The following is a 17,312-nucleotide window of genomic DNA, read 5'->3' as shown; positions in this document are numbered from 1 at the left end:
GATTTGTTGTTTGGATTTATATAGACCATTTGGTTTCTGTTTGTCAAATATGATTTCAGCAGAATAGTTCTGTTTCAGTTATTCCATATTTTTCTAGTTTCTTAATTAAAATGCTATGTGAGACCAGTGTCAAATGCCTTGGTTAAATCAACTAAAGTAGTATAGGTATGTTCACTATTTTCAAAACCTTGTAATTTTGAAAAGACAACTTCCTGAACTGCTTTTATTGTTGATAGCCCAGTTCGGAATCCATACTGAGCCTTATTGAGAAGATTGTGACACTCAAGGCCAAGAAATCTCTCGCTAAAATATTGTTGAACCAAACTGTTACTACCAATGTGACAGAAAGCGAAATGTATTGTAGATGTGGTTCAATTACACTCATAGCTTAAGCACCAGGAGAGGAAAGGGGCGATAAAAACTTTGTCAAAGTGTGCTTTCGGTTACCAGACATCGTATTAGCTAGTCTCGCGTTTACCTCAAGACTACAGTCGTAGTCAAGAATGATGTACTTGGACTGCAGTCAAGACTTCCTCCGGGAAGTGCCACAGTCTACAATGTTGCCAGATCGAGCATATTGCCGGACATAAAATTCTGAGGGGAGTGCGACTGTATTGTTCACCTTACGTGAACGATTCGGAGTCAACTTTTTTTTTTTTACTAAGACTGTATCTACAACACATATTGCACACTGAAAACCCAGAAGAATTTTAAAAAAATTTGTTTATGACAGCAATGTTAACTATAGCGTTTGAACTATTTATAGTATTGGTTGGGGAAATAGCAGGAAAGTTAAAGGGGGGAGGCACTGTCATGAGTGGTAGAATACCAGTGGTTATAGGGTTCAGAAAAGACCCTTTTTTAGGGTAGGGAGGACAGAAAGAAAGCAAATTTTAAGAGAGGTTAGAACTGAGACAAACCTTCAGTTTGAGAAAGAAATGAAAACACATAATTCCAGCTTATTACATCAGCATAAACAGCTATTGGTTGAGAATTTTCAACAGTCGGCAGATATTTTAACTCTACCCAATTTTAACTCAGTTAATATGAAATGTCAGCTATCTTTATTGCATCAAAATATTCGAGGACTGAGAAATAAAATTAATGAATTAACCATCTGCATAGATGAATTAGTGTCTTCAAACCCAGCTTACATAATCTGCCTCTCTGAACATCATGTGACCACTGGTATAGAACTTTTAAGTGTTACAGGGTTTAGGTTAACATCTCACTTTTGTAGATCAGAAATGGAGAAAGGAGGAGTTGCCACATTTATCAGGAACTGTCATAAATTTAAGAACATAGACATTCATAAATTTTGCCTAGAACAGCATATGGAAGCATGTGCAACAGAAGTAGAATTTCACAAAAAATCCTTCATAATATTAAGTGTATATTGAGCACCCGCAGGTAACTTTAATCTGTTTGTAAACCACCTTGAAGCTGTACTGGCCCATTTAACAACCAAACACAAAGAAATAGTGGTTGATGGTGATTTCAATGTAGACTTCCTTAAAAATTCTCCCAATAAGAACTTATTTGAGTTAGTAGCATTATCATTCGACTTAATTCCCACTGTACAGTTCCCCACTAGGGTAGCCAATTGCTCACAAACAGCCATTGATAATATCTTTATAGAAAAGTCCAATGAACAAAATTATATTACAAAACCAATAGTCAATGGCCTCTCAGACCATGACATGCAGTTCCTTCTGTTAAATGTTAATACTGAACAGGATATGAAATCTGTTAAATCTGAGCTCAAGAGGGTAATGAATAAGACAAAAATTGATTATTTTAGGACACTCCTCAGAGACATTCACTGGGTGATGTTTACAGTGCTTATGGCATGAATGAAAAATATAACACTTTTGCTAATAAAGTGATTACCTTATTCGAACACTGTTTTCCCCCAAAACTTGCCAAGGTTAGAGCAAAGTCTACAAAGAAGCCATGGATTACTCAAGGAATAGGGGTATCTTGTAAAACAAAAAGAAAACTGTATCTGTCAATCCGAAACAGTTTCGATGTTGATGCTATAGCACATTACAAGAAGTACTGCAAAATATTAAAGACTGTAATACGGACGTCAAAGCAAATATATTACAAGGAAAAGATAGTCATATCAGATAACAAAATAAAGACAATATGGGATATAGTGATGGAGGAGACCGGTAGAACCAGACATGAAGAGGAACAAACAGCATTAAGAGTAAATGATACATTGGTGACAGATGTGTATAGTGTTGCAGAACTTTTTAACAAACATTTTACAACTGTTACTGAAAAGATGGGGTTGTCAGGTTCGGTAGATGCTGCTATGGAATACCTCAGACCAGACATTTCAACTAACTTCCATAATATGAATTTGACCCTCACTACCCCAGGAGAAATAATATCCATCATAAAATTATTAAAATCAAAAACATCTAGTGGGTGTGATGAAATATCAACAAAGTTAATTAAAGAATGTGATTCTGAGTTAAGTAACATATTAAGCTATCTGTGTAGCCAGTCGTTTTATCAGTGGAATATTTCCTGAATGGTTGAAATATGCTGAAGTTAGGCCACTGTTTAAGAAGGGAGATAAAGAAATAGCATCAAATTTCCGTCCAATTTCACTGTTGCCAGCATTCTCAAAAATTTTAGAAAAAGTAATGTACAGTCGGGTTTATAACCCTCTTATCTCAAATAACATACTGTCAGAGTCACAGTTTGGATTTCTAAATGGTTCTGATATTGTGAAGGCTATCTAAATTTACGGTGAGAATGTGCTTAATTCATTAGACAAAAATTGCAGGCAACTGGTATATTTTGTGATCTGTCAAAGGCATTTGACTGTGTAAATCACAATATCCTTTTAAGTAAATTAGAATATTATAGTGTAACAGGAGGCTTTTGACAATGTTCACTGGAATACTCTCTTCCAAATTCTGAAGGTGGCAGGGGTAAAATACAGGGAGCGAAAGGCTATTTACAATTTGTACAGAAACCAGATGGCAGTTATAAGAGTCGAGGGACATGAAAGGGAAGCAGTGGTTGGGAAGGGAGTAAGACAGGGTTGTAGCCTTTCACCGATGTTATTCAATCTGTATATTGAGCAAGCAGTGAAGGAAACAGAAGAAAATTTCAGAGTAGGTATTAAAATCCATGGAAAAGAAATAGAAACTTTGAGGTTTGCCGATGATATTGTAATTCTGTAAGAGACAGCAAAGGATTTGGAAGAGCAGTTGAACGGAATGGATAGTGTCTTGAAGGGAGGATATAAGATGAACATTAACAAAAGCGAAACGAGGATAATGGAATGTAGTCGAATTAAGTCGGCTGATGCTGAGGGAATTGGATCAGGAAATGAGACACTTAAAGTAGTAAAGGAGTTTTGCTATTTGGGGAGCAAAATAACTGATGATGGTCGAAGTAGAGAGGATATAAAATGTAGACTGGCAATGGCAAGGAAAGCGTTTCTGAAGAAGAGAAATTTGTTAACATTGAGTGTAGATTTAAGTGTCAGGAAGTCGTTTCTGAAAGTATTTGTGTGGAGTGTAGCCATGTATGGATGTGAAACATGGACAATAAATAGTTTGGACAAGAAGAGAATAGAAGCTTTCGAAATGTGGTGCTACAGAAGAATGCTGAAGGTTAGATGGGTAGATCACATAACTAATGAGGAGGTACTGAATACGATTGGGGAGAAGAGAAGTTTGTGGCACAACTTGACTAAAAAAAGGGATCGGTTGGTAGGACATGTTCTGAGGCATCAAGGGATCACCCATTTAGTATTGGAGGGCAGCGTGGAGGGTAAAAATCGTAGAGGGAGACCAAGAGATGAATACACTAAGCAGATTCAGAAGAATGTAGGCTGGAGTAGGTACTGGGAGATGATGATGCTTGCACAGGATAGAGTAGCATGGAGAGCTGCATCAAACCAGTCTCAGGACTAAAGACCACAACAACAACAGTGTAACAGGAAATGCTGTAAAATGGTTCAAATCTTATATCTCTGGCAGGAAACAAAGGGTGTTATTAGGAAAGAGACATGTATCAAGCTGTCAGGCATCATCCAACTCAGAAGTAATTACATGTGGGATCCCACAAGGTTCCGTTTTAGGGCCAATCCTTTTTCTTGTGTATATCAATGACCTTTCATCAGTAACATTACCAGATGCCAAGTTCGTTTTGTTTGCCGATGATACAAACATTGCAATAAATAGCAAAACAAGTGTAATCTTAGAAAGATCAGCTAATAAAATGTTTGTGGACGTTAATCACTGGTTCCTAGCCAATTCTTTGTCACTAAACTTTGAAAAAACACACTACATGCAGTTCAGAACTTGTAAGGGGTGTCCCACGAGTATATGCCTAACATACGATGACAAGAAGATAGAAGAAGTGGACAGTGTTAAGTTCTTGGGATTACAGCTAGATAACAAATTCAACTGGGAGGAGCACACCACAGAACTGCTGAAGCGTCTTAACAAATCTCTATTTGCAATGCGAATTTTGTCAGACGTAGGGGATATAAAAATGAAAAAGCTGGCATACTATGCTTACTTTCATTCCATAATGTCATATGGGATTATTTTTTGGGGTAATTCATCAAGCAAAGCTAAAATTTTCCGGGCACAAAAACGTGCAGTAAGAGTTATATTTGGTGTGAACTCAAGAACATCCTGCAGACGCCTGTTTAGGGAACAAGGGATACTAACTACTGCTTCCCAATATATTTATTCCTTAATGAAATTTGTCATTAAAAATATATCAATTTTTTCAAACCAACAGCTCAATTCATGGAATCAATACTAGTAATAAGAATAATCTTCACGAGGATTTAAAGTCACTTAGTCTTGTACAAAAAGGTGTGCATTATTCAGGAACACACATTTTCAATAACTTGCCAGCAGCCATAAAAAGCTTAACAACCAATGAAATTCAGTTTAAGAGAAGCCTAAAGGATTTATTGGTGGCCAACTCCTTCTACTCCATTGATGAATTCCTCAGTAAAACCAACTGATTTTTTTGTGTGTGTGTGTGTGTGTGTGTGTGTGTGTGTGTGTGTGTGTGTGTGTGTGTGTGTGCGCGTGTGTGTGTAAGTACAATCTAACTTCTGCACCACTTCAGTGCAGTATTGTATGCATTGTAAATAAGTATTACAGTAGTTGTATTACATGTTTATTACCTTATAAATAAATAAAAAAACTTTTTAATTTTAAATTCAGTGCATCTGTATTTGTAAAACGACTCTTTCATATAGTGTTCATTGAAAAATGACGATCATTCCACTTGGGACCTGTGGACTGGTACATTAGCTTATTTGTTTTAGTTGTAAATATTTGTCATGTATTGTTGTTTTTCTGACATGTTCCACATCCTGGAGGATCTCCTCACTACGGATCAATTGGAATGAAAGTAAATCTAATCTAATCTCTAATCTAATACGTATGTATAAACGCCTTCCAATGCCCACTCATGGAAGACAAGGATCACAGTCTAGCTTCAATATTATAAGTACGCCTCAGTTTGTGGATGATCTCAAATTTAGGTTTATAATCATTTCGAGCTGGTTTACGTTGGGAAATGAGATAGTCAGAAGTCATGGTCAACAGAAATACTGTCACCAGTAAACTTACTTACATTAGAAAATTTTATTATATTTGATGAACTGATAGCCATTTAGAGAAACAGGGCTGTTATTTTACTTGTACTTGACTGAACTAGGGACGTTGAAAAATTTGGTGCTGGACTGTGATTCGAAATCATATCTCCTCTTTCGAGGATATGAATCTCTTGGAACAGTATAGTTCAATCATTTCATTCATTTTCCCAAGTCGTCTCTACGTCTCCTCCTATGGTAAGTATGTGGGTCCGAATCCTGATCCAGTACAAAAATATTCATAATTTCATTTCAAGCCCTATCACGTGCACACCAGCCTGCTAGTGAAAATTAACGTGCATTTTTAATGTCTGTTCATGTGTTGCCAACAATCGCAATAGGTGTCGTTATTTCTGGTCAAACTCGCACACATCTTACTGTTGGTGAGTAAGCAATTGATACTTAAGCTATATTCATCAATGATAAAGGAGGACGGTAGGTGTGTGGTGTGATTGTCGCTCAGGCACAAAAATTTGTATCCTTATTTTAGATTCAAACACCTAGCAGCTGGTAAGAAAAACCGATACGTAACATTTGATTTTACTTAGTTAATAATCCTATTACATGTTGGGTCTGTATCTCCGTCACATAAGTTCACATCATGCGCTTGATATTTAAATGCATGCACACTTTGTTACTTCTGAATGGAGGTATATCAGACATCACCAATATGATTAGATTAGATTAGATTCCATAGATCATTAATATGACATTTCGTAATGATGTGGAATGTGTCATTTTCATGAAAGATTTCTTTACATACCATGATTCAATTTTTTACTCTCTCTCTCTCATTCTTTTTTATATTTCTCTCTCTCCTCTCAAAAACACACACACACACACACACACACACACACACACACACACACCTTTTTTTTTATTTGTTTGTTGTGCAATTCAGGCCATTCAGATACTTTTGAGCATGACTGTACATACATCTAGTAAGTTTGAGAAATGCCTGCCATCAATAATTACATGATCGTTTTGGTTGCAGCTACGCTGATCAGTGATACACCATATAGCTTTATGGATCCTTTTGTGTGGGAACATAGTGCTACCAACCGCTATGTTATGTGATAGTGCAAACTGACCTACTGTGTCCATTATCATTTGTGTATTATGGAGACTATGCTTTCCTATTGCTGGATGGTAATGATCTTCCTTTCCAATCTATCCATTGAGGTCTCCAATAATTATTTTAACATCATTCCCAGGGCATCTGTCATAGGCTCTCTTGAGCAGCTCATAGAAGGCATCTTTATCCTGCTCATCTGCTGTTTCTTTAGGTGCATGTACTTTGATCAATGAGTAGTTTGCGAATTGGGTCTTTAATCTCATTTTTGAGTTTCTAGATGTTATTGCAGTAAATCCACCCACTGTGTGTTTGAATTTTTGTCTTACTGCAAACGCTGTACCAAATTCACGGTTGCTGTCTGGACCATAGTAGGAAATATCCAGCTTCCCATATCAAGCACTCAGTGTCCATTCCATTGCATTTCCTGTAGTGCAGCTATGGCTGCCTTGGTTTTATCGAGCTGTTATAGCAGTGAGCTCATGGCCCCCGCCCTGTAAGCCGTCCCTGCCCTATGTTGTGTGACATACTTTGTCTGGCCCCTCCATCAAGACCACTCTGACTTGGGTGACCCTGCCAGTAGCTGCACTACCATCGATACAGCTCTGGACTTCAACAGACCGCGCAAGCCCTCCCACCCGGCACTGAAGGTGCCTCTGACAATGTGGCATCCCCAAGGAGAGAGATAAGCTGTTTAGTGTGGCTATTTGTGCACCAGATGCGGAGGGGCCATTTACAAACGGACAAATGTGCTTTGTTTTGTTTTTCTTCTTATTGATTACCTTCATTAGGTACAACAGAAACCAATAAATATTACTTAAATGTTCTGTACCACCTGCTAAAAGAGTCATCTTGACCGGGGTTTGCAAGACAGAGCAAACAACATATTTCATTATATGACAATACACGTGTCTAATAATAAGAAAACACAAGGAGTTGAAGTACAAATAGCTGATGCATCTACCCTATTTACTGGATTTGGCATCCTGTAACTTCAACAAACTTCTGCATCTGCCTGAAAAACTTTTTGTGCTCAATGAAGAAGTTATGACAGCCATAGAAGGTTATTTTGCAGAATTTAGAGAGCTGAGCTTAAGGGATGGTAACTACTCATTGGAAATGCTAGACTGGATTAATCAAAAACCAACTATGTTGTAAAATAAAATGCATTTTTTACTAAATGTTTTTCACTGCTAGGCTGAGACTATATTGCCTCAGTCCTTGTATGAGTATGTATACAACAACCAGCTGAGACCTTCTATCACTTCTATTACTTGAATTTATGTAGATAGTTGAAGAGCCTTTGTCCGCAGCAAAGATCAAGTCAAGGTCTGTCTTGAAGTGGCGGATCATGGTTCTTTCTGTTGCTGTGATGTTAGATTCATTAGGAATGATCTAGGAAGAAAGTTGAGATGCGGTTGAAGGAGAGGAGTTTTTGGGAGGTTATCTAGTGGTGATCATGTAGGAAATGGTGGAAGAGGCCAGGGTTGATCATGATTGGATAAGAATACAAAGTAAGTGACACATGATTTAGTGTTAGCTTTGGGTTGAAAACAATGATACATGTCTGTCTCGGATTTTGCTCCATGGGACAGACTCCTGTGAAAGGCCCAAGTGCAAAACGTAAGTCTACATTTGCCAAAGATTTCCTATTCCAACCTTTTCACTAGCAGTTTTTAACCCATCTGTGGCAGGGCCACCTGTGCAAGCACCCATGTCATTAATCCATCAACTTTGCTGTAATTACTCCAAAGCATTCTATGAGGGTATGGCAGCAAACTAACTATCCAACTCCCCAAGCTGTGGTTGGTAGTGAACTATACCACCCAGTTCTGTAGCACTCTCTTCAGCATAATGTGGTTGACTAAAAAAGCTGTTTTATAGGCCATGTGAATCCCCCTCCCCCTCCAACACCAGATTTTATGAATTGCACAAAATATTGTTATTCCAGCCCCCCCCCCCCCCCCCTTCCTCGTCCTCCACCAAGAGAATGCCATTATAGTTACTGGGTGAAATGCATGAGCAGTTTATTTCCATATTTATCCTATCTGAACAAATACTCTGTTTCTAATGACCTTATTTTTGATAGGATGTTAAATTCTGATCTTCATTCCTTTCACAACTCCCCGACCTCAGTCTCGGATACCCTTGCTCATCACCGTCTCTGTTCGCTTTTCTCTTCCCACCACATTCCATCATCTTGCCTGCATGTGATCCTCACATTCCCCCCAGTACTTCTCTGCTCTATCTTCTCTTTCTCTATATCCTGAATCTTCCTCTGTTAATATTTTCTAAGCCTAACTCTTTCCAATTCCTTGCACAGCCTGCTGCCTTCCCACGTAGTGGCCAGCTGCTTCAGCCACACAATTCTGCATACACTAGACTAGGATGATCCTTGCTAATCTCCTCTTCAATGTTTCTTCTACCATCCTTTCTTATGTGCTTGTTTATTTCTCCATGACTATCCACTTGATGAAGTTAGATATAACGTCTTATAGTTATTTACATTTCATATTTGATTTTATACAAGTTCTGTGGGACAAAAAAATATAATAATACAAGTAAATTAAGTAAAATTACCACTATTAACAGCTACATACTTAAATAATACCAGTGTTTGCATTAAGCTGTTAAAAAGTGTGTTGTGTTTTTTTAGCTGTGACCGTTGAGGGACATCCGTACATCACTGGTTACACCAGTCCGGTTCCAGTTCGACGTTATTTGGGATATAGTCATCTACCATTTGTGAGTGATCTAGGTATGTTTTTTAAGGTTTGCTTATATTTTTTATAAAAAAGCTATAGATTATTATAATACATCTTTAAACTTAATTTAGTTCACCATCATACTGAATTCCAAAAAAAGATCATGTTTATAATTCTCTTAATTTTCCTGTGCATATTTTCAGGATGTAAAAATGTACCCATTATGTAGCTTCAGATATACTCTGTTTTAATTTTCAGATGTATTTTATCTACAAAAATTGTGTTCTGCATCATGTGTACTTGATATTTCAGGTTTTGTATTCTGCAGTCACTTAGAAATGTAGAGTTTATGCAAAATCAGCTTAGAAAAAATTAAAGTGATAGAAGGGATCAAAATAAATTTTGTAAGAGAAGACACTGGGGTAGTTCAGTAATTACAGGATTTGTCCAGAAATTAATGCATCACAATCTTTTTTTTAATTGCTTGGATAGTTCCAGCAGCTTAAAATTCTTCAAAATATGACCTTTCTACATCAGTACATTTTTGCCAGCATGATTTCCATGCATCCTAAGCTTTCTGGAACTCCTCAATTGGGATGGTCTTCAGAGAAGCCATCGAAGTAGCTTGCACATTGTCCACCGACTCAAGGTGCTTTCCTTTGAGATCCCATTTCAGTCAAGGAAACAAAAAGAAGAAACAATGGCTGCGAGGGCCAGGTGGAGACACTAGAGCAGCTGTGGCACCATTGTCACATTGGTATGGGTCAGTTAGGCCGTGACAACATAGGTGGTGTGAGCCAATGCATTGTCATGGTACAGTTACTGTGATGCGCAGAGCTCCTTCCAGACACAGGTGACTCTGTGATTGTGTCTGGAGCACTACCTTGTAAAACTGAGCAAGTCCAATATTTTTGACACAAAGAAAACACTCGTTCAGTGGACTGAATTCAGTAACTGACATGCACAAGTCACGTGGTCATCTGTTCACCATATTGTCAGGTATCCTGTGCGGGCGACCTCCTCTCGACCTTATTCATGAAGGCTTCCTTAAGCATTTGAATAGTTTTAAGTGTTATCTCGTTGGGCTTCATGCAAAACTTTAGTGTTCTCTGAAGATTTCTTCATCCTAAGTTTGATGAACCAGTACATAGAGGTTCACACAACAGGCCATCCTAACCCTCTAAGAGCATGGAGGCAATTGGGTGAGTACCGAACTACCGCTAGAAAGTTAAGCGTGCCCCCCTCCCCGCCCTCCAATTGGTTCGGTCGCTCAGTGACGTATAGTTGTCACAAAAAATTGCGATGCATTATTTGCCTGCATCATAAGGAAAGCAGAAAGTATTAAATAATCTCTCAATCTTCAAGGTGAGTTATGTTTTGTGGTGAGGCGTGAAACGTTTATTGACTTCCAAACAAAAGGCACAGAGCTTTGCTAGCTTTCGGAATGCAGTTCGTTTTTCGAGCTTTTAGGGAACGGCCCCCGGGCGCGCGCGCACACACACACACACACACACACACACACACACACACACACACACACACACACAGTCAGCTGAGCAGGTGTTTGTGTATGGGGGAGGGAGCCTGCAGGGTGTAGGATACACAAGCTGACTGTATTAGGATGTAAATCACTGCTGGATGTTAGCCATGTTACGTATTTTAGCAAACAAGAAAACATTCAGAAGAAGAAATCAATCGTGTGAAGTGTGGCTCTTAAAGAGAAGAAATTTCTCGCAGGCTAACTTTCTTTCAAAACTGAAATTCTCTGTAAGAGAATTCAAAAATTAGATGAGTAATGAATAAAGGCAGTTATTTGTTCTGCTATTGTTGGTAACTCCTTTACATACAAAAAATAATTAATTAATACTGATAGTCATCAATTTCTCCGCATTAAGTGGGAGCCAAGGGAAATTGTGAGGACACCTTGTCACAACTAAATCTGGTACTGCATGCTTCGACATTTGCCAGCACCATCCAAGGAAATTCTCCTCGAATGTTTTAATTTGATATGGCATCAGGCCAGTTTCCCAACTCTTGGAGAGAGGCAATGTCTCTCCTCAAACTAGGAAAGGACCACACGTGTCCCCCAGTAGTTACTGGAGTGTCACCTTAACAAACTGTGTAGGAAAGACCCTAGAGCAAATGGTTAACCATCGTCTGGTCTGGATTCTGGAGATTTCAGTCAACTGTTGACAACCTCACCCTGCTAGAGGTGACTATTCGGCAGACTTTCCTATGTAAATGTCAATGTCTCGGTATATTATTTGACATCAAGATGACATACAACACTACTTGGAAACACAATAGTCTCGTGCAGCTCCATCTGTCGGGCTTTCATGGCTAGCTCCCCATCTTCATATGGTCTTTCCCTATCTAAGTGGTTTTCTAGGTTCCGTGTCGGTTACATGCTGTCGGAACATTTTGAGCAGGAAAATGGTGTACCTCAGAGCAGTGTTTTAAGTGTTATCTTCTTTGACATAGCCATAAACACTATCACATGTATGGTAAGGAGTCCTGTGCAATGCTCCTTATATGAGGTGATTTGCTATTTCCTGTTCCTCCTCCAGTGTTGCAGGAGTGACTCGTCGGTTGCAGCTTGCTGTGCAGAGCTTAGAGGAGTGGGCTGCAAAGACAGGTTTTCACTTTCCTGCAGATAAACGTGTGTGTTCATTTTAATCAATTTTTAATTTACCTGACGACTAGCATACGAGGGGTACCGTTCTACATTTTAAAGGCTTGGTGAGGTTTCTGGACCTCATTTTTGACTCCAAATTGTCATGGTCGCCACACGTGAGAGGCCTGAAAACCAGAACGCTGAAGACACTGTATATCATAAAGTGCCTGAGCCACAGGTCTTTGGGAACAGACAGAGTGCATCTGCTCCAGTATTATAGGGCTTTCACATGTTCACGGCTAGACTTTGGGTGTACAGTGTACGGCTCAGTGAGCCCTTCTTACCTGAAGATCATTAGGTCGATTAGGTCGAGGAGACGGGCCTAACGGTGAGCGATCCCACTTCTGACACCAGGTGTTAATGTGTTTGCTCCTTCTCCTGGAGAAAGAGTGACCTGTTGTTTCAGAGGTTTTATTGGAGCTAAATGCAGCACCCTGGCTCTAGATCTTGTCAGTGTACCTCTGTGTTGCAGCACTGGTGGAGCCTCACATTCTAGCTGTGTTGCCATGTCTTCACTATGACGAGCATTGAAGGTTGCCTCCTACAGTCAAAGCTTCTGTTAATGTGTCAGGATTGACAAAGAAGGGAAAGCAGTAGGCACCCATTGAGGTGATGAAGTTATACATTTTATGGTAGACATGATGGTTTATTTCAGTAAAAAGTGGTTGAAGGCAGGCCTAGAGAAGCTGCTGAAACTGAATGAACTGCTGCCCAAGAGAGCAAGAGAGGAGAGCGTCTAACTGGATCGGAAGCTACCAGCAGAAGAGAGTGGATGGCGTGTCCGCTCCCGGCGGCTGGCCGCTGCTCCACCCCCACGTGGCCACCTCCAAACCTCCCTATTGGACAGCCAAATTGTAGAGGCACAGTTCGGTAGCATTACCTTATCAGCAACATGTGGGTTTAGCTGCTGATGGTTCAACGTGCGAGTTTCGAAGTGGTTCTGTCCGGTATAAAGCAACGTGACTTATGAGCTGAAACTAGCTACCAGGCAGAAGGTACTGGTAAACATCAATTGAAATATAAAAAAATTAAATTTTTATAATATTACATCCATTCACTAATGGCCCCCACTGTACAGTTCGCAATCATCAAGCATGTCCTTAGTTTCCTTGGATGAGATGTGTCCATTGTCAGTCTGCTACTCAGGAGTGTAGGAGCATGTCTTACAGAGAATGTGGACTGCGTCTCTGCATTTTTATCTTCTTGATCAAGGATCGTAATCCTCAACTTCATATATGCTGTCTGACAAGTTACGAAGAATATGATATGGCATAAAGTAGTGCTTTGATATCTTTCCCAATAGTCCCATTTTCCGTAAAGGTGTAAAAAGCCGTACGAAGTGCCCTGGGCAGTAACTCTCTAGCTGGGTCTTGGCATTAAAATGCTGTTTGTTTTTCTCCTGGACCTCCAGGGTGTGTGTGTATGTGAACCAGTTGTCTTGCTTCTTTGGTCTTGATGATGAAGTGTTTCATGTAATCATCCTGAATATCATCAGGTTTATGTGAGAATAGTGTGCCTATTGTCATTTTGCCATCATGACCATATAGCAGAAAGAACAATGTGAAGGCTTTAGTGTCTTGCTTCATTGTGTTGTATGCAAATGTCATGATGGACAGTATTGTATCCCAATCTCTCATTCGCCACCAATGTACAGTGAGTCTTGCACTTGGAAAGTGCTCTGGAAGCGTGAGCTCTCACATTTTCGGCGTCTTGTTGAATTTGTACTAGAACTTGCACTTATACCATAACCACCTGCATCAGTGTGAAGTTCTGTGCTGGCATTTGCACCATATATGTGCTCCTTATGGACAAGGAAAGATTTTTCTTGCACCTTGTTCCAAGATAACTTGGTGTCTCCCTGCAGTACTTCATGCAAGGAACGTACCTTGATACAAAAGTCCTTTATGAATTGCTGGTAGAACAAACACATTCTGAGGAAACTTCTCACACCGTGAATGTGCCAAGAAGTTAGAAAATTTGTGACTGTGTCTTAATTTTCTTTGGATCAAAATGGATTCCATTGCCATTCACTGGGTGCCCCAAGATTTTTATTGCTTGGACAATTTTTTGTGTTCAGGTGGGGGCCTTCAGTATGAACACACTTCAGTAACTTTGTCAGGCAGCTTGCAGATGTTCTTCAAATGTCTTCAAAGAAACAGATTTCAAAGACACATTGTCTCTTTAAGGTGTCAAAGCAAGTTGTCCTCCATATATTCAGAGGTGGCTGTGCATAATATAGCTCAAACGGCATAACTTTGAACTCATAGGAGCCAGTTATGAAGGCAGTCTTTTCCCGGACAGTCTCGTCAACCTCAATTTTCCAGTAGCCGTAGGCTGTAGCCTATCTGCATGCCCGTAGTTGAAAATACTTCGCTTCTTTCAAGCAGTCTAATGTATCATCAGTGTGTGGGAAAGGGTTGACATCTTTTTCTGTGGTTTTGTTTAGTCATCAGTAGTCAATACAGTAAAGCCGAATCCCATTTTTCTTCTTTACAAGGACCTCAGGAGAGAACCAAAGACTCCCTGAAGGTTTAATGATATCATCTTGCAGTATCTTCTCCACTTCCCTCTGGATTATCCGTCATTCAGCCGATGACACCCTATACAGGTGCTAGCTAATTGGCGGATGATGCCCAGCGTTGATTCACTGTTTTGATGTTGGCTGCTTGGCCTGTCTTTTCTCCCCTCCAGATTTGAAAGCATCCAAATATTTGCGCAGAATGGCTAACATTCGGTTACACTGTTCCTCGGTCAAGCCTTCCACCTCTGTGTTACCTGTAGTGGTAGCAGAGCACTGTTCTTCATTGATGACACTTAGCTACCTCCCTGGAATGGTTCAACTGTTCCATCCCGTGTCGTGTCTGTCTGCGACAATTAGTGATCTCGACCATCTGCAGTTCTTACGATCATCGCTAGCATCTAGATTTCATTTGTGGGCCTGAGTATCTTTTTGCAGTTGACAGTAGTTGTATAGTTTTAATAAGATGCCTCTTGCCTATAAGAACACAGCATCATCTACAAAAAAAATTATGGAAGACTGCTTACACTTCCAGCTAAGTCATTTAAATTGTGAATAGCAGTGGTACTGTGCACTTCCTTGAGTCATGCTTCATGTTAGGTTAGCTTCTTTTGAGAAATTTTCATCTAAAATTACATACTGAATTCTGCCTGACAAGATTCCTGTATCCAGTCACATGTTCTGAGTGTGTAGTGATCAAGTGAACAAAAGTTACAGTTGTGCCTTAAAAACAGGCGTCTATGGGAATTGTAGTAGTGAAATCGTGAAGCTAAAAGAACAAATTTCAATTTTACAAAAAACTGTGGACGTTTTAAGATATGACATTTCGGATTTAAGAAACGAAAATGCTGAGCAGCTGAAAGTTCCTCGCAACATGGTGCCAATTGTAAATAATCAGTCGAATTACTCAACAAACAAGAGTAAAATTTACGAAAATACATGTTGCGTGTGTAAAAAGTACAACACTTTCAGTGACAGGATGTGCTTAGCTTGCACTAAAATATCAAAAGTTGCGGAAAGGAGACATGCAGAATTGGAGAAATTCCAGTGTGTAGCAACTACATCTAACGAACAAAATCAGTATATTATGCCTAATACAACATCTAAAGCTGTGAAAAAAATTGAGAATGATTCCTCGTTATACATTACGACAAGGAACAGGTTTGATGTGCTACAAAAAGGTGAAAATTGTGAACAACAAAGCACTGGGGTAAATAAAAACTTCATACTTCAAGAAAACAGCATAAGTAGCAAGAAACATTCATACAACAGACACAGCACTAACACAAAAAGTTCACCTAAACACAAAAAAAGAATAACAGTATTTGCAGACAGCCATTGGCGATCAGTTGCAGCTAACTTAATGTATCAAAGTCATAATAACTTCGTAATCCAAGGAAATGCTATACCAGGTGCACCATTAACTTCAATACTTGAAAGCTGTAACAACTTACAAGATCTCACAATGAATGACACAGTTATAATCTGGGGTGGCACAAATGATGTAGCCAAAAACGAAGCAGACAAGGCATTAAATGCTATAACATCAGCATTAATTAAGCTTCAGCACACAAATGTAATCATAGTAGGGATACCCCATAGATATGATCTTGAAAGCCGGTCTTGTGTGAACGATGAAACCAGGCGAACAAATAGGAAAATAGGCAAAATAGTGAAATCTTTCCAAAACACTCAGTTTGTAACAGTCCCTGAGAACAGAGACTGGTACACTTCTCACGGACTACACCTAAATGCTAATGGCAAGGAAGAAATGGCCAGAACTCTACTTGCAGCCATCTCTCCAAAAAATCAACTAAAGCCTGCAATATCACTTGAGTGGAAGGATCCAGATGGAACTGAGCAAATAATACCACAGCAAGAAAAAATTACAGTACCAGAAATCAACCACAATGTTGTCAAGAGGACAGTAACGAACAATGGAGTAGGAAGATCAGTTTGCAGGAACAGGATATCCAAAAGTCCAGAAACACATTGTGCTCCTAGAAGATCCTCAAGACCAATAAAACCCAGAGTTCAAAGTGACATGTTTTTGTGGGAAAGTAAAGCAACTAACAAATTCCCAGGACTGGGTAAAAACAACTGGCCAAGCCAGCTAGTTAAAACAACAGAAGCTGTTGCATCAACTGCAGACTCTTCAGCATCACTTACTCAATCAAATGTGGTGGAGTATACAACTCCAGTTACTGCAACACCAGGCAGCTCGGCAACTCCTCGGACTGCACGGAGCAAGAAGGCACCTCAACAGCTACCTTGACAACTAGACAGATAGAAGCCAGGTTGGGTAGTAGATCGAGAAATGCAAGATCGCCAAAGAACAGGAACACTTTTAGTGCCTGGATCCAGAACTTATGTAAGTGAACCAACTCAGTGCATTTGAAAGGAAGATAATCAGAGTGATCAGTTAAAAATACCACTAAGGCTCGTGCACCTAAACATACAGTACCTTAGAAATAAGCTTAATATATTACAGGTTTTTGTAAGTGAACATCACCTCATATAGTAGTGTTAACTGAGCATGGATTAAAATCTGATGAAATTATTTACTGTAAACTAGAGGGCTACTCCTTAGCAAATAGTTATTGTAGACAGCAACATAAGAGTGGTGGTGTGGCAGTTTACATTAGTGAGAATCTCGAGTGCAAGAAAATAAACTATCTAGACCAGTACAACAA

At 39.4% G+C, this 17,312-nt stretch overlaps 1 protein-coding gene across 3 annotated transcripts in view; it reads left to right on the top strand.

Moving 5' to 3' along the window:
* Nucleotides 1–17,312, top strand: part of LOC126469657 (biotin--protein ligase) — a 359,191-nt gene that overhangs the window by 130,687 nt on the left and 211,192 nt on the right. For all 3 annotated transcript variants that reach the window (XM_050096793.1, XM_050096791.1, XM_050096792.1), the window contains one exon: nt 9,379–9,480. In XM_050096793.1, coding sequence (XP_049952750.1) covers nt 9,379–9,480 — 102 coding nt within the window. The remainder of the gene's footprint in view (nt 1–9,378; nt 9,481–17,312) is intronic.

The sequence above is a fragment of the Schistocerca serialis genome, chromosome 3 (assembly GCF_023864345.2).
Source record: "Schistocerca serialis cubense isolate TAMUIC-IGC-003099 chromosome 3, iqSchSeri2.2, whole genome shotgun sequence".
Lineage (NCBI taxonomy): Eukaryota > Metazoa > Arthropoda > Insecta > Orthoptera > Acrididae > Schistocerca > Schistocerca serialis.
This window is presented reverse-complemented; position numbering and strand designations above follow the sequence as displayed.